The sequence below is a fragment of the Drosophila kikkawai genome, chromosome 3L (genome assembly GCF_030179895.1).
Source record: "Drosophila kikkawai strain 14028-0561.14 chromosome 3L, DkikHiC1v2, whole genome shotgun sequence".
NCBI lineage: Eukaryota > Metazoa > Arthropoda > Insecta > Diptera > Drosophilidae > Drosophila > Drosophila kikkawai.
This window is the reverse complement of record NC_091730.1, coordinates 6821042-6844125: the sequence shown is the minus strand read 5'-3', so window position 1 is coordinate 6844125 and position 23084 is coordinate 6821042. Positions and strand designations below refer to the sequence as shown.

At 41.6% G+C, this 23084-nt stretch overlaps 1 protein-coding gene across 8 annotated transcripts in view; it reads right to left on the bottom strand.

Annotated features, from left to right (window-relative positions):
- Window positions 1-1395: 1395 nt before the first annotated feature.
- Mp (collagen XV/XVIII-type protein multiplexin) overlaps window positions 1396-23084 on the bottom strand; it is a 59505-nt gene continuing 37816 nt past the window's right edge. For 2 of the 8 annotated variants that reach the window (XM_070286047.1, XM_070286048.1), the window contains exons 5-24: window positions 22823-22918; window positions 22240-22275; window positions 22071-22139; window positions 21686-21752; window positions 21399-21544; window positions 20929-21066; window positions 18446-18592; window positions 14780-14893; window positions 11794-12039; window positions 10371-10448; window positions 10019-10265; window positions 8720-8874; window positions 8545-8637; window positions 5970-6092; window positions 5300-5326; window positions 4644-4658; window positions 4174-4304; window positions 3483-3662; window positions 3187-3420; window positions 1396-2941 (exon numbers count right to left, since the gene is read on the bottom strand). In XM_070286047.1, the coding sequence (XP_070142148.1) occupies window positions 2842-2941; window positions 3187-3420; window positions 3483-3662; window positions 4174-4304; window positions 4644-4658; window positions 5300-5326; window positions 5970-6092; window positions 8545-8637; window positions 8720-8874; window positions 10019-10265; window positions 10371-10448; window positions 11794-12039; window positions 14780-14893; window positions 18446-18592; window positions 20929-21066; window positions 21399-21544; window positions 21686-21752; window positions 22071-22139; window positions 22240-22275; window positions 22823-22918 (2442 nt within the window). In that variant the 3' untranslated portion in view covers window positions 1396-2841. The remainder of the gene's footprint in view (window positions 2942-3186; window positions 3421-3482; window positions 3663-4173; window positions 4305-4643; window positions 4659-5299; window positions 5327-5969; window positions 6093-8544; window positions 8638-8719; window positions 8875-10018; window positions 10266-10370; window positions 10449-11793; window positions 12040-14779; window positions 14894-18445; window positions 18593-20928; window positions 21067-21398; window positions 21545-21685; window positions 21753-22070; window positions 22140-22239; window positions 22276-22822; window positions 22919-23084) is intronic. The other 6 variants (XM_070286051.1, XM_017165822.3, XM_070286049.1 and 3 more) reach the window with 6 other exon arrangements.

Sequence of the window (23084 nt, the reverse complement as noted above, 5' to 3'; positions counted from 1 at the left end):
TGAATCGAGAAAAGTCCTTGTCCGACTTTTGAAATATATTTTTTTTCTTATTAAAAATAGTGTCATAAAGTAATAATACTATTACTAATACTGCATAGATATTTATATATATGTATAGATTAAAACTACAAAAGTTGATTTTCAAAATCAATATTCAAATGAACAATCAATACAAATACAATTTTAAACAAAATAAAATCTCTTGTCGCCCATTTTTTAAGATAATAATCAAAATCATTCACTATTAATTTCACTCACAACAAACCAAATTTAAAGCTTAGATTTTGCATAAAATTCCTCTGTTTTGAGAGTTTTTGGGAGGCAGAATTTTGATTTGGCTTCGCAGCTAATCAACTAATACAATATTTCGGCATTCATTCATTAAATTAAAATTTCATCCCGCTCATCTGGCTTGATTGCTTTGTGCCTAAGTGGCGGTCTCAGCCGCATTCCCCGTGATATTGCGGCCTCGAGGACAATCGGAGCTGGCGGTCCCAATCCCAAACCAAATCGCAACTGTTGGCACTCGGTGGCTTCTTGGCCTGTTTGTTTATTTGCCTGACAGCAACAGCAGCAGCAGCCAGGCACGGCATAAGTATCTGTATCTGCGGTTGTAGATGTATCTGCAGGATATTTGAGCATCTCAGGGCAGAAGGCAACAAAATCCGTATCCGGAAACTATGTTGGGCTGCCATTGAAATTCATAAAGCACATCAATGGCCCCACCGAGCTTCAAGGGCTGCTGCTGCTGCTGCGTGGCTCTTTTTGTTTGAAATCATTTGCTTTAATTCAAGTGAAAAATTATTTAAATTGGTTATCAAGCGTGCGGCTCAGACAAACATCAATGTGGCTACGGATGCAGATAGATACACCGATACAGATACAGGTACAGGTACACGTGCTATAGCCATTCGTCCTGGGGGGGAAATGGCGGAATATTCTTTGTTTTCCCTGTGCCGCCTGCCCCTGCTGTTGTGGTTTTGTTGGGGGGAATGGAAATGAAAATTGATTTGAAGCTAAATGAAAAATATTGATCAAAGTAATTTCTTGGCTTTTGCCCACGTAGATGAATTTGTAATATTTTTTTATTTAGTGAAAAATATACGAGCCTCACATAAAATATATATGTATACATTTCCAATGCAGATAGACAGGCATTGCACCTGAGTCCATGGGGGATTTGACTATATGCCAGAATTATTTAGCTCACACTGAAATATCAATGCGTGTTTATGGTTATTAATATTTTAAGGAACGAAACACCAGAAAGAAATTCAATATGATAGCAGGAAGCACATATAAATTACATCAAAAATTACAAAAATACGAAACAAAAATATATTTACTTTTAAATTAATCTTACCTCTTTAAATTTCCAAGTAAAAATATTGAGCGTTGCCTTTGATAGTTTAGTTTTTATTATTTCGTATTATTCAATTATATTATTATGCTATTATGTATTCATGTTACGCTTTTTTCATCATATTTTTTAGACTTAGGACTAGAGGGTTCTGTTCTGCACTTCAGTTTTGATTTCACTAAATATATATATATATATTTTTTACTTTAATCGTACTATTATATAATGTCACTTGGCGCTCCCTTCGCTTTGTGTTCTGCGCCATTCGTGGTTTATTGTTTTAAATTAATACCTTAACTGTCGTTACAATTACATTTAATTACATTACAAATTTTGTAGTTGGAAATGCATTGGTTAAATGCAAAATGAAATTATTATATAACTAACTATGCTCGGTAATTATAATTAGAATTTAGTTAAGTATTCGTTATCGAATGACAATAAATTACGAATTTACCATCGGTGTGTTTTTGCGTGTGGGCTGGCTGGATAATGGCATGTTACGCTATAATTGCATTATCCTTACTCATCTGATGATGCATATGTATATAAAAACGGCTATCCGAAATTGGGATTCCGATTACGAGTATTCTTTTGTTTTTTGTTTTACTGGAATCGCGCACTACACTGTAGAAAATCTCTGGCCTAAGGTTGGAGTAGAAATCGGTCGTAAAACATACAAGTATATCCTAGTATATAGTTTAGAGATAGACGGGGCAGAATGAGCTGCATGCGATAGTTAAAAACGGTACTCGGGTTCCTTATAATTTACACACACCTAGAAGTCTTTTGTCGACAAAAATACACATTTATACACGCATATACAGAGTCCGGTGAAGAGTTCCTCGATTCTCGGGTGCATTGCCATACGAGCTAAGTAGGATACTAATTTGGCCAGTAATGCGTAGGCGGAGGCGACTGTATGATCCTGTGATCTAACATATATCCTTGGATCTGCTGCTGTGTCGAGGGTGAGCTTACGTAATTACAAAAATTACATTACTTCGGTTACGGCTAAACGCTACGTTACAAATTACAGTTTACGAGCTACGAATACGTTTCCTGCTTGTACAAAAAATTGTTTGTTGCCTTCGTCGCCTTGTCCTGAACATAAAGTACACCCCCATATATATATCCACGATATATATGCTATATATGCTATATGTATGTTTATGAAATATATTAGACATTACCTACGAGTAGTGTGTATTCGTACGGGTATTATAAGTATGTATTTATATGCAACTTCCATCTGTCGTCTGAGTATTCTTTTTTTGGTTTCTATTTGGAATTCGCTGATTATATGCATGGCCATGATTTACGTTTACGTTCAATGTATAGTATGTACGTGTGTGTGTGTGTGCTGTGATTTGTTTTGTTTGGTTTTTGTTTTTGTTTTTGTTTCGCCTTGTTTTATGTATGAGTATGTGTTGGTGTGACTGTATGACTCGCTTGCCGCTGCTTCTTCCTTCCGGTTCCGCTTACAGCAGTAAATTTTCTAAATGCGCTGCATACTCCTCGGCCGTGCTGAACTCCAGACTTTCGCTCTCGTCATGACTGTTACTGCGACTGTTGCGGTAGCTGTGAAAATACACGTGAAGAAAAAATTACAAAAAACATAAATTATTCTTATATTAAAGTAAATATAATTAAGTTTAGATGATTGTAAGCCTGCAAATATATTTTTCTGGACTTTTAAAATATTTAATTTTGAAAAGTAATATATTTCTTTCAGTGTCCAAGTGCCCAGGGCCATTGAGATGTAATGAGCAAAGTTGGCGAGCCATAAAACCTTAATGCCAAATCAATAGGACACGTGTAAGTACCTGCCACCGCCGAGGTCCCGCTTCTTTCGCTTGCGATCCTGCGAGAGGGCCTCTACGCACAGGACGATCAGCTTGCCATCGCAGGATTGCCTCTTCTGATCGAGCAGCTTGTGACCCTCGAGATTGCTGGCATAACCAGACTTGTCATGGGCGCTCGAGTGCCAGGCATCGCAGTATGTGTCCATGGAACGCTCGCCATTGGGCAAGGAACCATGCCAGACCATTTTCATGGGCCTAAAAAAGGGAGTACAAACATTTAATTAAATGTATAATTATTTTAAAAATATAAATCTCACCACAACGGATCCGTCATCACGTTCTTGCCACTGAAGCTGTAGATTCTCGGCGCCTGCGAGAAGAATCCGCCCTGGCCATTGAAGATTCCCTTCCACGAATTGAAGAGCACATCGCCGCGCGTATTTACCACGGGCAGGTCCCGGTCAGCCGGACGAACAATCGAGTCCAGATTCTGTACCCTGCAGGCGAGAGTTTCAAGTTATGGCCTTCATACGAGCGGCAATTACACGCGAACCGAACAAACAAACTGCCATCAAAAGATGTCTGAGGGGCAGGTGCTTTGTTCGCTTATTTATTTATGTTTTTCCACCTCATCCTCCCCCCCTGGCGAACTCGAGTTCTGAGCATTGGGTAAATAAATCGCACGAAATTGTTTTCCCAAGCTTTTGTTTTCATACTTTGAGCGCGTTTTCTTTTTTTTTTTTTCGTTTTCATTTTCGCTTCGCTTCAAATATCAAGATTATGCGGCAACTAATGAGTTCCCAAAGTGTCGGCTCAGCCGGGAAACGTGGCGTATGAGCAACGTTGCGCATTGAAGCGCCAAATACAAAGGGGATTTAGGGGAAAATCTTAATAGCTTGGTGCGCTGGAAAACTAAACCGAACCGAGGAGGAAAACAAGCCTAAGACGCGTGAAAAATCTAAAGAAAGATAAGACACACTCGCCGCGAGCTCAGTGCTGAGTACTTACCTGGAGGAGAGGAATGCCTTGAAGGTGCCCAAAAGGCCAGCTCGTCGTCCCTGCCGATAGCAGGCAAAGTCCGCACCCCGGATCCCCTGCAAATCGCCGACGGAGGGCTCGTTCAGTGCCGCCACGCGTAGCTATTTCGGATCCGGAAAAATATGGCATGAAATTAATGCGGAATTTATGTCAAGCATTTTAAGATCTAATTAATACAGAATTTAATAGCCAGAAATTGTTTGTTTAACAAAAGGTCTTTGTTGCTGGGGAAGGTTCCGCCTCTGGCAGAAAATGATGGGTGGTCGTAATGGATAGTAAAATACTTCAAATAATTGTCTTGGAGGTCTAATAACAAAAACAACGAAAAATGCCGTAGGGAAACCTCCTTCGAGGCTAGGATAAAAAATATCATGGGATGTGGGCAGGAGCTCAAAGGTTGGATCTAGCTTAATTGAAGGGCGGGGACAAGGAGGACTCACCATTCGCGGATACCACTGGAATTGTGATTTTAATTTCATATTTTTTTGTTCGATCCCATTAATTTTGTTCGCAGACGCAGCCATGAGATGGGGGACAAAAATACTTTTAATTTAATAAATCCAAATGGGAATTCTAGAAATTCTAACACCGAACGAACGCACACAAAAAGGAGTTCTCAACGTTCTTGGCCTTCGTGTGGGATGCGAATCGTTGAGAACTAAGCTTTGGGGATTACCCAAAAACAAAAGGACGAAATTCAATCAAGAAGCGACTAGGTAAAAAAGCAAATCACACACACACATAACACAGATAGAGAGATATACATATATATGTAAATAAACATGGAACTCTTATTTGAATAGGAAAAAGAGAGTTTCCATCGCATTAATGAAAATACAAAAAACCATCGACAGACAGAGACAAAAGCAGAAAATCAAACTACACCAATTGTTCCGCGTACAACAACAGAACTGAAAATGCAATTTTCGCTAATTAGAAATATTTTCATTGGCCAGCAAACAAAATCAAATTATTTATTCAACGAGTATATGTGCAAGAGTCGTTCCACTATTTTCAAATTTCACCGCTGGTTTTTTTTTTTTTTTGTTATTTTTTTAGTCGACACTACGGTATGCGATATTATGGATTTAATTACCGTTTCGTATTCGGGCGCGGTTGTAAACTGCATTTAACGACAATTAATTATAAATAAGTTTAGTAAGGCTTATCAATAAAATTGGCTCTAGTTGCTGTTGTAAAAGTATTAATTACAAGAGGTTATATTGAAAAAATAAACACGAATAATTTCCTGCTTCATATTTTAATATTTAAATTATGGTTTTTAATATTTGGTAAAATTTTTTAAGTATTTTTCAGATATTAGGGACAATTATTCGTGTATTTTATAACTTAGTGTCATGAAATTAGGAACAAAGCTTTGTGTGGTCTTTATTTCTGTTTCTTTCTTGGATAGTTATAGTTCAGTTCAAATAGCACTGATAGTTCAGTTAGTAGAGTGTTCTGTTAGAGGCTCTCTCGGCGGGAAAGGACAATCGGATGCCCGCTGAATCGATGCGTGATAAATAATTCATTTTTATCTCATCAAAGTCGAGCACTCTTAATGCGCGCACAAAGGGAATCCCAGCTAGAACTTTTGATTTCCATTCGAAGCGCTCTTAATTTTCGCCCAGCATCAATGTCATTATCCCGCCGGAGGATACGAGAGCGAGTGCGAGTAGATGTACGAGTGGGAAAATGGCAAATGGGAAACACAATATAAAGATGGGGGAAAAAAATGAAAAGTCGAGTCGATTTCCATCACTCACCGTGGGCGTATTGAGCGGGGGCGGCGGGCTGTTGAGCAGGTTCTTCGACTGCAGATCGAATCGCATCGAGGGCGCCACCGTTGTGGGCGGTGCGGGCGTGGCAATCGGCACCAAGGTACCCAGCTGTTGGGAGAATAAAATTGTACTTTAAATGCGAAAATTGTAATTAAAAGGCGGCCGCCCGCTGACGAGACAAACAACGAGCGTTTGACGAATTTGTAATTAATAAAACAAGAGACCTGAGCAAATATATATGTATATGTTCCACAGACCCTTTCAAGTAGTTAATATTTCAGCGCGACTGCCAACAGAAGGCAAACACAGCCGCTCCTCTCACTCGAGCCATTATGATGAGATGAAATCAGCGCCGTTGTATTGAAACTTTTCCTCAAATATTTGCATTACGTGTAGGAATTTATGTATCTGTCCCAGTCGCGGTCCCGGGGTACCAACCACTCCTAGTTCCCTTTTCTCCCAGCTCCGTCTCAATCCCGACCTGTATTAGGGTCAAATTTTCGACTGCCATAATGCGCGACGTCGTCTGACAAAAGTTTTAATTACTATTTTGAACTTTAAGTAGTCGACTCGTGTACTGAAATCTAATTAGGATGGCGCCTCGGCTTCAAACTCGGTATCTCGGCAGACAGCTGTGTATTTGGCCCAGACGAAATACGAAATGCAAATGGGAAGTCGGCTACACTGGGTGAAAATTATCACTAAATTGCTCCCTACACTAAACACAAGGTAAGATATATATCAAATTCCTATCAAATTCCTCTACAACTATCAATATCTTAAATTTAGTGAGTTGGTTATGGAGATTCTGTTTCATTTATGGCTTCAATTTCCCATAATCTGCATTAAAATCCTGTTAACTATTTTTCTTCCTGTGTAGACGACTTCCTGACTCCCTCCCGACTTAGTGAAATTTCACCAACAAAGGGCCCTTTTTAGCTTTGCCTCGATTTTGCCATATTACTCGGCGCACCCTGACAGTTCATGGTCCTGCGCCGGGTTTTTGTTGTCAAAAGTATTTAAATGCTGCCGTCAAAGGCAAGAGATTTCGTTTTCATTCGGAGCTGCCTTATGCACATGCCAGTTACCAGGAGCCAGCATCCAGCATAGCCAGGAGAAGTCGGGAGCCAGAAGCTTGGTTGCCTGAGGGCTCAGCCACGCCCACCAGGCACAGCCATGCTGTGCTGGCTTTTGTGCCCTGCAACAACGGAAGCGGAAATCGAATCTCGAGCAGTTTTTTGCAGCTCCCCAATTCTGAGAATATTGTACACTTTGGCACGATTCAGGCAACTGGCACTACATGCTATTTGTATGTATGTATGTGTGTATGTAGTTCCTCCCCTGTGCCGGCCATTTTCCATTTTCCATTTTCGGATGATTTCAATAACGCAACAAGCAGCCGAAATTGTGGCCACTTTAATGTTTAACAAGCTATCGGGGAATCGAGCAATTTTGCGTGTAATTTCGCCAACTTCAGAGGTCGTCCACACAAATGCTGACCCGAGCAAATTGCCAGGGAGTTCGGGTAATAAAAGGTTCCCACTGGCACGAGTTCACCTTGGACTGGTGAGATTAATTGGCATGTGGCACCGACAATCGACAAATTCCGTCCAGGGGACGACAATAAAACCTTCGATTTTCGTTTAATATTATTTTTAATCTGCTGCAGGAATTTATGGCCCCAAGGTCGGATCCTGGAGGCACCACGACCAGATCTACCGATGCATGTTTTATATTTCATCAATAAATGTTTTGAAGCTTTGACTGACTGGCTGCCTGACTCAAATTGCCTGCCACATGCCACATGTCGCTGGCTGTTCTTCGTATCCTTGCAGCCTTGTACTTCGGTGTCCTGGTATTCCTTAACCGGGACAAGTGAAAAGCCAAACGCAAGTCAATATAATTGAATAACGCAGATACTCCCACACACACACATGTGATTGGCAATCAGTCTGAACGTCTGCAACATTTAATGTGCAAATAAAAAACGACTCGATACAAGGGCAATGCCAAACAAACCTTATTTTATGGCAGGCAAGGAAAAATAAATAAATAAATAAATAAGACGAGCAAAAGACAAACACACGCTCTTGCTTCTGGCCAGGCCCATCGCTATCCGCCAATTCCATTCTATTTTTGCATGCATTTGCCGCTTTCTTTTCTGAGGGGCTTATGGCCATAATGGAACAACACAGCCGGAGCGGGGGAGAGGGATCTATAAAATAATAACCGCCCGCCAGCGGGCTCAGCGCCTGTCATATTTGGCATTTTAAAAGTGCTACCCGAAGGTCCCTTTGTTTGCTTAGGAGCCAGAAATCAAAACCAACCCCAAGCCGAAACCGAAACAGAAACCACACCGAAAGAAATTAAATATACTTAATATCAGAAGCAATTTCTTAATATGTATTTACAGCTTTCCAAAGAACTCTAACCCAATAACTGCTTTCCAAACTTGTCAGTACACCTTTCTCCCATTTTATCATTATTAATAAATCTCCAAAAATCAAAACCCCACTGAATATTTGTCTCTGTGCACTTTGGCTTTGGCCAAAAAACTCACCGCAATATACTGCCAGCCCTTGTTGACGCGAACGAGCAGTGCCTCCTCCTCGGTGATGTAGGCCAACGTGCCCGGCGGATTCAGTGCCGACTTCTGTGTGGTTAAAAATATACATACATCGAAAAAGAGTTTAAAAATACATGGCTGGTGCCAAATTTAACCAATCGACACCCACTTTAGTCATTTCATCGATGTTCTGGAAGGTGACTGCGCCGGGCACAATCTTCATATTCATGTTCGAGGAGGAGGCCGAAAAGTATGGTTCCTCGCCCTCAACGGGCCCCAGGGCCTCCTCATGTTTGTGTGAATGTACTGTCTGGCGAGGCGGCTCTGCAAGGATAATTTAGGCATTATGGCCATAATACAGTAAGCCCGTATTTAATTAAATTACATTTTTTCTAAGTGCTAAATCACAACAGTGAAGAATCAATATAATTTTAGGTAGAAAAGTAAATTATTTTTGAATATTTGAAATATAAAATATACAAATACCAGTATGTATATGTACTTAAGTAAAAGTAAGCCAAGTTATAAAAAATTATACACACATTGAGACAATTCTAAGCATTTTTAAATTAGGTAATCATGCAAAATGAAATATTTCTCTTAATGTATTTCTTTCTTTGCTTTGAAAAAAGGATAGATATATTTATCGATTTCTATTTTCATTGAAATTTATTTCTATTCCCACCCAAACCATTTATGCTTTAATAATTCATACGTGACCGCATTTTTGTCTTTTTTTTTTCTAAAACCAACCGAAAGAGTCAGAAGCTCAGCAAAAATATGCCAAAAACTGACATTTCGGTTTAATGGTAACTAAAATGTGTTATGTCTTTGTGGGAGCCATGAGTCGGGTTATTTTCTGGCGGCGGAAAAGTCATGACGGTGTGAAAATTCGCGCATAAAGAAAATGTTTACACGTTGTACTCTATCAACGCCAAATGAGTTAATGATGATGTGCAAATATGAGGGAGCTTGCTCCCCATGAAAGCAGCAAGGAGCTAGTTCATAAAACGGTTGTGAAGGCATTCCAGGGAAAATGGGAAAATAGGAATGGGGAAAAATATGTAGTAGATGTGGGAAAGGTGTGTACACTTTGAACTGGAGGCAATTATCTGGGCGAAATGGGTGTCATGCAACATTCGAAATGGCCAGGCCACAGGCAAACACTAAGGATATATCAATATAGAATGGTGGATGGTTGAGTTGAGATTGTTGATTACCGGCTGTGCCATCGGGCCGATCGCGCAGATCTTGCAGCTCTCGCAGTGCTTTTAGTTCGTCTAAAGATGAGCGCGCACCTTGATGACGGGAAGTACGATACAAATGATATGGTTTGACACAGGTTGGATAAGTTAGGTTCGGTACGGACAGTACTATGCTATGTACAGATAGGGCTAAATCTCTAACTAGGCTCACACCGCATATATATTTACAGGGATTCGGTGCGAGTTGCTTGGGCATAGCTCACCTGGTCGGCCGTAATAGGAGGCGTCACCGAAGAAGCTGCTGCGCGAATCCATTCCGGGCTCTCCTTTGGGTCCGGAAATCGAGAGACCCGGCAGGCCAGGTGGTCCCGGAGGTCCTGGAGGTCCTGGCATCGGTATGTACTGAACCCCGCTGCTGTCACCATCGCCGCCACCAGTGGCGGGCAGTCCCGGTGGTCCGGGCAGGCCATCGCGTCCATCCTGACCTCGGTCGCCCTTGTCACCCTTGACCTGTGAACGAACAAGTTTTCCCAGTCATTGTCTCGCTTTCTCAATGATCCATCACCCACCCTCTGTCGGCAGACGGGGCGTATACTTAACGTCGTCTCTACTTACCCCTTCGCGTCCGCCGGAATCTCCCTTCGGGCCCTTGGGTCCCATCTCACCCTTTGGTCCTGTCATGCCCGGCCGTCCCTGAGAATCAATTAAAGGTCATGAAAAACAGTGGAAGCAGCAGGGTAGAAAAAAAGTGGGTATCAGAGCGTAGTTTGATGGAAAATTATATCTTTTGACTTTACAAGAATCTAAAAAAGATTTACTATAAGGAAAAAGATGGTTTATTATTATAAATATGGAGATTATCTTTAAAAGTAAACCTCTTAACTCAATCCAATCTTTAAGCCACGTTTAATTATTAAAATTATGAGCTTTCGATTGCCCAAATAACATGAGCACGTAGCAAAGTTCGCACATGGTCGGGGAAAATCAAAATCGCCTCACTCGTAAGTGGGAAAGTTGTGAGCAAATTATATGATCATTGCCAGTGCAAAATGCTGCAGAGGCAATGGAACTGAAACTGGAGATAGAGTTAGGGAACTGGACCAACGAGCCAACTTGAACTATGGCCAAAAATGGCCAAACTTTCGCCGTTTTCGGAGTGCAACAATTTTCTAGTCGCAAAACCTTTTTGTTTCTCCGCTCATTCTAGCAATTGAGCCAAAGTTCCGTGTCCCATTCCCATTCTCCCAAGCTCATGTAAATACGCTGCTTGATTTTGATTTCGGGCGGTAAACGATGCCAGTTGGCACAGAATACTACGGAGAGTGCCATGGAATTCGTGCCTCTCAATTCACTGACTCCGCTGCAAAAAGGAAAGTTTTCTCCTTGCTGCCGCCATTGCCATTGCTTAGCTGTTGTTATTGCGGAATAATGGCGGAAATTCTGGGTAAACTGCAATTGGAATCGTGCGATGCGCTGACTGCCGCGTCCTGAATAACCGTGATGAAAATGCACTTAAAATACTTTTCGTTTGAGTTTATTCCGCTTTTTTTTTCCGTCTCCCCTCTGCCCACAACCTCTTTCACTGCCCTGATTGTCTAGATCGCGAGTGCGGCCAGAAAATGTCTGTTTGTCTGCGAACTTTTCCCAGTGGCAACAACAATCGAAGGAGCAGGATTCACGGGCGTAGAGAGGATGCAGAAGGGGCTTCTAAATTTTGTTTAGCTTTTTGTTACACAAAAATATAATGATAATTAGGTTTGATTACATTTCACATTTTTATACTAAGAAAATAAATCCCTTTTTTATATAGGAAATTTTATACCCTTTTATAAAGGGCTCCAAGAAAATGTTTAAACAAAATATAAATACAAATACAATATGCTCTTTGCTTTCTCTGTACACCCAAGCAATGACCATGACTACGCTCCTGGCCAAAATGGGTGAAAGCATGTGAAAGTTGGCCAGCTCATGAATATGCATGCGAAAGTTGCGAGTGGCTCTGAACTCGGGACTTTGTACTTGCTCCTCCAATACTCACCGAGTGTCCAATATCGCCCATGGCCCCGGTCTTTCCGGGCGGTCCGATTGGTCCAGCGGGTCCGGTGCCGCCGCGTCGTCCTCGCATTCCCTTTTCTCCTTTCTCGCCCTTGGTCCCGTTAGCGCTGGCCATGCCCTCGAGTCCGCCGGGCTGTCCAGCCTGACCGGGCAATCCCGGCAGGCCGGGTGTTCCCGGCTCACCAGGCTCACCCTTTGCGCCGCTGGGCCCGTGCGCACCTTTGTGACCCTGTTTTTTGGGGGGGGGAGAAAAAAAGCAGAACAGAAGAAAAGCAAGTGTGTGAAATGATTTACGGTCTTAAATATACGGCTACATGTGCCCATGGGGATGAGGATGAGGACTTGGGAATGGTTGGAGCCAGGGAGGTAACAGCTCTCGCCTAATTTGGCCGTAAAACTCAATTTCAAACGTTTTGTCGACGACAGAAAAAATTCAATTCAAACTCATTTTGAAATCAAATCAATTCCGAAATCCCACACACACACATGACACACTTGGAGGCTGGATAAATTTATGCGACCGAATGTGTGCAGTGCCGTGGTGACAAGCCCGAAAACACAAAACCATATTCCTTTTGGGTCCTCAGCCTTTGTGGAAATTTGCTTCCTTCCTTGGGCTTGACTCAATTCATCCCCAGCGTCGTCTTCCACATCATCAGCGCCTTAAATGGTTCGCCATAAATTTACACGCGCCCACCCGAGTGGATGCTGGGAAATGCTTGCTGGAAAATGGTAGCCACACTGAGGGGAAAATTGCTAGTTGAACTGTAAAAGATAATTGTTTTTAGGTTTTGGAAAACTGAAACTGGCTTGGCTCGCAATTCAATTTATATTTATTTTCCTTTAGAACTCTGCTCGGTTTTGTTTTTCTGTAAATTGACTTATTTTTCTTGCAGTGCAATTACTCGGATGATCCGGCTGCTGTTTTCCTTTGGGCCTGAGCTTGTTGCGGGTGAGGACCTTGCTCCATATCGCCAACTTAATACCAACTAATGAATAATTAATAAGGCAACGCACACACACGACTGCTCCGGAGGCTGTCTTTCAAGATCCCCTCGCGGGTGTGTGTGTATGTTACGTGTGTGTGTGTCTGTTTTTTAGGCTTAATGAAACGAACCTAATTGTGCGTGTATTCATACGTTTAAAATGCTAATTTCCATATTAGTTTTCCCCGAAATTTTGTAATGCAATAACTGGGGGTTTGGCGCCAACGTCTCCCTGACAAATTGGGCGTGAATTTATCATAAAATTCCAATCGATTTTTTTTTTTATAATGTGTATGTGTTTCCCCTGGTGTGGGCGGCTGTTTGCATAATTTCTTTTTATTTCACGCACGATTAATTTCGGGTGTGGCCACCAGGGGGAAACTACTTAAAAGCAGCCTTGTTACGGCCACGGCAAATTCCCTTCACCGCAAGCCGCATAAATATGGCCTGTGTATGTATATGTGAAAGGTCGTGGCTGTGGCAGTGTCTTTATGGTTCCAAATTGGCTGGTATTCCGAAGAGTAATCTGCGACACCGGAAGTTCAGGTCGTCCACGTGAGAAGCGCACCCAAAGAAGGCCAAGGGAAACGGACTAACAACAAGCACATTATGCGAGCCCCGGCTGGCAGATTTAAGTTTTGAGGTTGCACATAAAAGAAATATGTATTTATGTATGGCAGAGATCCTGCGGAGCGAGAGTAGAACTCTGGATGCTGGAGAGAGCAAAGCCACCCCCACTAAGCTGCTAAATGGCATACGGGGTAATGGCTGGGAAGTAAGCGTCGCCTAAGCAGGATGAGCTCCCCAAATGGCCAAAACTTATTATGAAAGTAATGCCAAAACGAGAAGTGAAAAGAAACGAAACGAAATAGTTTATGCTCGCCTCCGCTTGGTTGGCTCTCCCCTCCTCAGTCTGGACATCCCTCAATCCTGTGCTGTGTGACTGACCCCCAACCCCAAAAGCATATCCACTGAAAATCAAATGAGCTATAAATGCACACAAATTGGCCCCCGACCCGCACGACCAGCAGATGGACGAGAAATCAGGAGACATTGGCCAGCATCGTCTCAAGTGACGCATTTCGGGCCAACTGCTGATAGAAATTTATGCCCCAAATTGTGTATTTCCTGCACAAATGACTGCGATGCCATAAATTCGAACTCAGCTGGAGCTGGAGCTGGAGCTGTGAGCTCGGAAAGAATTATTACTATCTATCAAATTGGATACAATTTGGCCTGAACTCGAAAATACCAAGCCATTTTAGGATGTGGTGGCGCTTATCCTTTCACGGGGTTAATAGCTTGGCCTTTATTTGTAAGATATATTTATTTTAGGGAGGCCATTAAATGTAGTTAAGGATTTTCCAGTTTCCTATTTCATATTTTTGAATTCTAATGATCATAGGATTGTAAATATAAAATATTTCTTAGCTACTGGTGAAAAGATACCATTTTCTTTAGCTAAGTTTGTTAATTTGTGATATTTTGATAAACTTTTCTTTTATATTTTGATGTTCTTTTTCGTTTTTAAATACCAGGGAAACTTATATATTTTGTTTAAAAATTCGCTTAAAGTAAAGGGAGTCCCATTATTCTTATACCCAATCCATTTTAAAAGGCTAATCCAAGTTTTTATAATCTTCCAAAATCTAATTAAGGCTATAAAAAGGCTACCGAAAGCATTGTTCCCCGTAACCCAATGTCCTTTTTTGTACCCCATTATTGGCCCTGGCCAAAAAACAAATTTTCCTTCGTAGACGATTTGCTCATTTGGGCGAGAGCTCCTTGGCCCCGGTTGCCCTTTCGTGAAGCCTCAAAATCAATTGAGTAGTCAATAGGGCAGAAATTATTGTTATATATTTGAAACAACAATCGTGTGGGCCCGAGGAACACTTTATAAGGCATATATGAGGGGGATGGAGGGGAGTGGGATGGAGTGAAGGAAAAACCTGGGCCATTTATTAGACATGCCCTCTGACTTACCGGATCGCCGCGCTCTCCTTTCTGGCCCGCATCACCTTTCTCGCCGGACACACCTTTGGGTCCCGGCTGCGTCGTGCCCCGGAATGTGCCCATCGAGTTGACCATTAGGGATTCCTGCGAGGGTATGTGTATAGGCATAGTAATTTGTTAAATATTTGCTTGTTGTACAATTTATTTTCGATACATGTATTTCGGGCCCCATTTTTCTGATCTTTTTTTTTTTTATTTTTTCTTCGCCTCTCACACATTTTTTTGACGAGGGACACATGGCGATTCCAGCAAACACACGGAGGTGTATCTACGGCGGAAATTTGATTAATGATCTTTTCTTGATGGGGGCGGATCAGAGGGGCGGGGCTAATGATGCCAAGTGGTTCTAGTCCATTAAATGCTGTGGCCATCGCTTACCCCCTGCAAGGCCGGCAAGCCTTTGCCCTTGCCTTCGCCTTTGTTTTTGTTTTTGTTATTGTTATTGTTAAGAGTATTTTACGGTTTAGTGGTGGTGGGAGCATAAGATGAAATTGTTAAAATGTTTATACCTTGAAGGTCCTGGTTGGATTCCAATTTATCTGTTATTTATGTGTTGATTGTTACAAGAATACATAATTTTCGATACGATTTATACGTTTTACAATAATATAGAGCAATGGGCGTGAAATTAAAGCGTATTATTAGATGGTTTCACTTGTATTAAGTCAAAAGAAAATAAAAACCAAAGAAGCTTAAAAATTGCAACTTTTACAAGGATTCATATGAGCAGCAGCAATAACATATATATACATAGGCCTGGGTAATTGGATTTCTGAATAAAACATCTGAAAAAGTGAAAGTCGTGTTGACAATCAAAAGTCGCTTTAATAAACATAAAAGCATTTGCTTCTTAAGGACTCTAAATGTGGCTTTGAAAAGTCTGTTAATACAGGAGAACGAATGTGGCTTTACCCTAGAATATATTTTGTGGAAAATTATTTATGGTAAAGAATCTAAGTTTTAGCGGATTTATCTTACAGTAAAATATATGTTCCTCTTTAAAAAGAAGGTTTGTCTAATCTCTAGAATGTTGTCCTACGAAATTAAATTAAATTAAACATCCTGTCAAAATTGGCTTGTCCTTCAATATTTCGCCTTTCCTTTGTGTTGACAATCTGCTCTATGACCCTTCCTTTTTTTCCTGATTTCTGTTCTATTATTGTAGACCCGAAATTCAAACCCATTTGTTTAACTGCCAGCAGCGGGCTTCCTTGTCGTGGATCCTGGCACCTCCCAATCTCTGGGCTAACACAGAGGGTACGACGCCCACGGAAAGCTTTTAAAAGGCTCTAGAGCTGACTCTCCGGCTTTGGCTCCCGACTCGGGGGCGATGATAATGATGATAAACCCTCCGACATTAAACAATGGGCGGGCCGACACAGGCGAGTGGCTGTCTGATTTTTACTGCCGCCTCGTCGACCACAAGTAGCTTGACACTTTCATAAACGTAACAGTGCGATAATGATTACGGCCCACCCAACCCCGGCTCACACCCCCCGTTAGATGGGGCAGAAGAAGACTGGCTGGAAATAAAGGGTTGGGGTGCGGCGGGCAACATACGGCGTTGAAATGCGGTGATAAAGCCGAGCGGCAAAAAGAAAAGTTTCACTCTTGCATGAAAGGGTTCAAAGTGGCAACGGTGCGGATGCCACGGGTGAATGTGAACGAGTGATGTGTTTGCATTTGTGTTTGTACGCGATTTCGTATTTGTTTGTGTGTGTGGGCCATGCCACAACGGCTCCCTATCTATATCTGTGTGTGCGTGTTACCGCATTTAACCGCGTGAACTGCGCGCCATGCGCTGATAACGGTAATTGCCACCAGCTGGAACACCGGCATCGTCATCGTCGTCATTGGCATGTGGCATGCGCCAGCCCCGAATCCAGCCAGTATCCCAGATCCTGGGCCCTGAGTCCTGTAAACCGAGCCCACGGCTGCCTAGGGGCCTACACAAGTCCTCACTCACCGTTACATAGAAAAAAAAGTAATGAAATTTTGACTGCTTCCGCTAATAAAAATTAATAACGTTTTTGCAACACTGCTTGTTCTTGGATATTAAAGGTACTATATATACGATTATTATAATTTCTTTGCAAAGTAATTTTTTTTAATATATTAAAAATGTATATTTTAGGAAGGTATTTGGTATTGAACGATATTTCTTTTATTGATCAAAAAATTATATTTTTAAAAACTCCAACAAGTTCATTAATATTTATCCTGCTTGTAGCATTACGCTTCAAGTATAAAGTAAAGTAATAATTTAAAAAAACTTGTATTTATCATTTATATCCTAATCCTTTTTATTCTAAAATCGTGCCAAGAAATATCGCTTCACTAATTATTATTGGTTAACCTTCTAAAAATATTTTTATAAGTTTTCTACTGTATTTAACTTTTATTCTCCAAAAATGTTATATTTTTCCTAACATCTTCAACTAAAATTTTCTTTTTTGTACCATTTTTTCACCATGTAGACTCCAACTTGACTTCACCTTCGACTCGACGACTCCACTTCAATTTTGGGTTTAGGACTCGCGGCTCGCGTGCTCAAGACGCTTACGTTTCGGCCTTCCGCGCGGAGATGTTGCGGTGGAACCTTGGCGGTTTTAAGATTATTAGCACAGATAGGCTATTTTGTGGCATTCGCGACAACGACAATGGTGGCCACTGAACGTGCCGGCTTTTTGGCAGACTCTACCAAACACCGGGAACTGGCAAACGGATCCTCGCCTGAATCCGAATCTGGCGTGACGCCATGTCCACCGGGGTGGTAATTTTTCACAGTTACTGCGCGCACTCGCCAGGAAGGAAATTAGTTTAGGCAAATTGTGCGGCTTGTAAAACACGACGGACGTTTACCTCGGCCAGACGCCATTCATAAAGCTGTGCGTGATTGAAAACAGACGGACAGAGGACCCGGACAAGGACCTGGACACAGATAGGGGAAATAGAAGGAGATAGAAAAGGACCTTGGGGAACTGCATTTGCCAAACGCGCCTTTGTTTGTCCATTGTAAAAGGTGCAATTTTTGATTGAAAAACAAACTTGAAATTAAGTTTGTTAAATTAAAATGTAAACTATATTCGGTCAACCGAAGATTGAATACCCTTGCCCTCTAGAAATAAGTTGTTATTGAAAAAAAGAGGGAAAGACAACTGTTTTCGTAGAGGCAAGAGCATTTAATTTTAATATTTTAAGGTAAATGATTAATTATTTTATATCTTCGTATTTTGGCATTACCAAAAATATAAGTTGAAGGTTTCACTGAAGCAATATTATAATATAAATCACTTAATAAATCTTAAAAAAATGAAGAATTAGTAATTTATACAAAATTAAAATAAGTTTCTGTTTTGTCCCAACATTTTTAATAATAGTTGTTAAAAGCTAACCAAATTTTAACACTTTTTCAAATGGCAATAACGGACAGTTTAATAATTAAAATAGACAAATAAAAGTTCCAAGTTAGTTTAATACAATTTTAAACACAAACTTTAAACTCCAGGGTGAAACAACCAAAGTAATTAAAAGCATTTGCAATATATTCTTCGTTGTACTTTGTACACCCATAAAGACGTAATTTCAAATTGTAAATAAATTCAAATAGCTCTTTTTTTTTCTTGTGATACTTACATCGTAATTCTCGGGCAAACCAGGCGGACCCGGTGGTCCCGGCGGACCCACGACTCCGGGTAGGCCGTCGACGCCTGGCTCGCCCTTCTGCCCCTGGGCACCTTCGGATCCCCGGGCGCCGCGAGCTCCTGGCACTCCGGTTGCTCCCTGGATAAATGTTAACGGAAACGGAATGGCGGCGATAGAGACGTAGACATGTAGACCGAGGGGAGGAAAGGAAGAAACGTCGCCGGCAGCGACAGAGAAATAAATCACATTAGTGGGCGTGCATATAACGTGTCCTGTGTTCTTAGAGCTACAAATCTACGTCTACCGGAGCAGTCTACACCGAAAAATGGGCTAAGATGCTACAAAGTGATCTTAGTTTAAAAAATAAATTTGATTTAAGGGAACAAAAATATATATTAATGATATCAAATGAGAGAACAATAACCACAAAAACCAAAATAAATCTAAAGGAGATAATAATGAAGTTGATTTTATAGATGTTAATCTATCGTGATCTTGATATAACTTTTCTTTCGGTGCACAGACTTTAGAAGGAGCTCTTTCGGGTCTAGAAGTAGAGTTCGGGCTTGGGGTTTCTAACTGGCAGCGGTCGATTTACATAATCGTTGCGTTTTAGTCCGAGCTCATTAATCTACGCGACCGGGCCCGTCTTCCGTGTGGCATGTGGTTCGGTTCGGTTTTTGGGGTCTCGCGGCTGGGGAGTTGGCAAGCGAAAGGCCGGGGGCCTCGACATTCCAATAGCGACATGGATGGGTACACAAAAAATGTGTCTCCCAATGTTCTTAATCTTATGCAAAATGGTCACGCTGTGAGCCATTTGCGTGCCATGTTCTTGTTGTTCTGTTCTGTTGTGTTGTGTTCGGCTGTGTAGCTGTTGCTTATCGTCGTCTTTTAAATTAATTGCTATTAGTTAAGGGATTAGCAGTGGGGCAACAAAGTTGTCGCAGGAATTTCCGGTATGCGCGCCAGCTAGCCATATTTCACCGAGCTACCAAAGCCTTTCTGGAGCTGGGGGTGGCCAAGGGTGGCGAAGGGTCAGCGCGAGCCTAGGGGTTTTGCGGATTTGGGGAATGAGTTTTGGGTTGAGCTCGAAAGGGGTCTGGCATATTTCCCTAGCAGTTAGCTGTTAGCTGCTGGCAGTGGACCGCAGAATGCCCGGCCCGGCATACCGCTTTCCTTTTGATGTATTGCATCGCATTGAAGAGGCTGCGTTCCACAGGTTGCTGGAGTGGCCCAGAAAATGTTAGATTTAAGATTGAATGGGGCGGCGGATTTGGAAGATGATGATGATGCTGGTACTCTGTCTTTGGCCTGCTTTCGCTTTTTGAATTATTCCAAGAGTAATGGACGTGCATTCATATCGTATACATGTTATTTTCGGTTAGCTGCTCAAAGTTTTTGGCCCTGTTGCGTGCCAAGCACTCAGGGTATACAGAAGTGGAGTGTCCGAAAGAGGAGCAAGAGTTGGTGTGGACTTTGCCTTTGACCCGAGAGGAGACCGGGGAGACTGGAGTGCTGCATGAAGTAAATGGCAAGTACATAGTCAAGTGTAGTTCAGCACATGGATACAGCGACATCCTTTGTGTATCCACAGTGAACTCTTATGGTTGCCAAAGACGCTGCCAGTTGATGAGATAATATAACGAGTGCCACCCGGAGAGTGGATAAGTGTTTAAGCGTGAGCTGGCGCATAAAGAAATTTTCGTTACGTTACGATTTGCTCTCATTTTCCCTTCTCCCGGAGGGTCCAGAGGGGACTTTCCCCGCATTTTCCCATCTCTTTTGCTAACGTTTTTTTCCATTTCCGGTTACACGCACTGCCATTCGCACACACACACACTCACACACTTACACTCACACAGCTGGCTCTCTGCGCAGTGCAAATTATGATGTTTGACATAGGAAAACATGCAGCCCCTTCTGGGATCTCTCTTAGCTACCTCCCCAGATTGCCCAGACTCCTCCTGGGTCCCAGTTACCATCCTCCACTCAGCCACTCACTCTTGAAGATTAGACGATGTGTGTAATGAAATTGAAAATGTGTTAGATTCATGTCAAATATTGCCTTTTTGCCAACCCGTTGTAACTCGAAATTGCCGTACACACCGATAAGCTCAACGAACGGAAGAAAAACAAGAAGGAAACTTTTATCCAGGCGACCGATAATGTAAATACTCTTGTAAGAAGTATATTTAGTTTTTCCTATTAAGTTAAAGGTTAATTTTAACCTGAGGAAATGTAGCCCTAATAAGGTAAAAACTAAACTGTAACAGTTTATGACAGTAAAGTTACGAATAATCCTAAAGGAAAGTTTAAAATTCATGACCTAGTTTTATATTCTAAAAGATATTTGAGACATTTCTAATACATCTCCTTGTTCTCAAACTTGCTGCCAAAATTAACAAACTCTCATGCGAAGGTAGTAAAATCTATAGAGAAAGGAAAGATGAAGCCATAGTCGGGATGGTACTTACGGTGTGACCAGGGGTACCTGGCTTTCCGTCCTTGCCCGCCGCTCCTGGCGCTCCGCGGAGCGTTTCCCGCAACGACTCATTGTCCTTGATGGCCTCTAGGATATCAGACGCATTACATGTACACTCGCCAGTGTATTTCTACGGAGGGAGAAATGAGAAATGAAATACAAACTTAGCACCTGGCTATGGATCGGATCACATTACCACGGCACATCATTATGGCAGGCAGGCAATTTTGCGTTGCCCATCACAACGGCACAGAGAAAAAATAATAAGAAACTTTAAGGATTTTCAGTAAGCTTTAAATAACTTTTTTTTATAATGAGAAATATTATAGGGAAAAGTTTGTTATATTTTATATCCGATATTAGTATTTTTTCTTTATAATTATGACTCTGATGAGTAATTTGATACGATTTTTTCTCTGTGCAGATGCCCGCGGCGAATAACTGTCAATTTGCAATACTCACAGCCCCCGCACTCGTTGTCTCCACAAAGGGCGGATAGACGGCCGGATCACCTTTGGGCCCGGGCGGACCCGGCGGTCCCGGCGGACCGCGTATGCTGTCGCCCTTCGGTCCGCGCTCGCCCTTCTCGCCCTTGATGCCGCGGTATGCTGCAAGAATGGAGAGCAAACAAAATGGAGATGGTTAAATCCATTGCATTAGCATATGAAATGGGAGTGGGAATGAAAGTGGAACTGGAATTGGAACATGACTTGGGTGTGGGAATGTGGTTTCTAGCTATCCGAACTTACGTCTCTCGTGCGAGTACTGCGTCTGTCCTGGGGGCTGCATACCGCTGGCGTCGAAGATGTCCGTCGCCTGCGGGAAGGGAAATCGAGAGCTCATTAAGTCGAGAGTGCAAACTGTTGTTGGACGGCATCGATTTTGCGCTTGCCACCGTGGACAGAAATTAACTTATAACTAAATATAAATATTTAATTATGCAAAGTGGCAGTGGTCAGCGCAACTGCGACCCAAAAAACCCCCCATTTTATGGCTTTTCAAGAGCACTGTCAATAGCAATAGCAAAACAATGGCCCCGCAAACCCAGCTGCTGCTGTTTAATGTACTGGGCCATTGCTCTATTTAATTCTGGTGTTTATTTTGCGCTGCTCTTTAAAGCGGATATGGACTAACCTCATCGGATGCAGCCCAGAAATCGTCACTTAAAATATTGGCATCCGTTGAATCTTCGGGTAGAAAACTCTTTACAATCAAACCGTATGGAAAGAGGGAAGGGATTTAAATTAAATAAATTATAAGGGATCAAGGGATATAGTAACTGGGAATTTAGAAATCAACATACCTCTCCAGATCCGTCATCAGGAAACAAATCCAGATCCTTCAAAACATAAATACAAATGATAAATAGATTGCCAAAAATGTAGAAAATAATAAGTAGATTTAAAATAATTAAGGGTTAAATAAATGATAATAAATAAAAATTAAGTTAATGAAATGGGGAGTTAAAAAAACTATGGTAGATGTATTTTTTCCTTGATAATTAAATATTATTTAATAAGCCGCTTAAATATTCAAAAATATTCCTTTAAACTTAATCAATTAGTAAGCTACATTTGCTGCTAAACTAACTGAAATCCCGCCGAGCTATTTAATTCACAAAAATGTCTCTAGTGCGCCTGGATTAAAAATACATCATCGCATAAGTGTATCTGATTACATGTTATTTGCAGCTTTAGCAGTCTCAATAAATAAACGCAAATCCCATGCAAATATTCTCTCACTTATGCGGACATAATGCAATTTTAATGTAATTTATCAGTAAGATGATTTGCCTGGCAATTCATTAATTAATTTAAATCCAAACCATTGCATTTCGCTCTGTGGGTTTAGTGGCGACATTGACATCGTCGATGCTGCTGACTTACCGCTGTGGTGGGGGCGACCGTTGCCTTTGGGGGCGGCATGCATGTGACATTTATGGCATCGGGATTACCATAGACATTGATTTTTTCTAAATAGCCCTGCGTTAAATATTTACACATTTGTGTTAGGACCAACTGTATTCATTCTACATGTAATATTGCTGGCGGAATAATTTTCGAAACGCTTTTCATCGACGCACAATGGAGGCCCACAACTATACATAATAAATCAATCAATTTGTATATATATTGGCATCTATAAAGT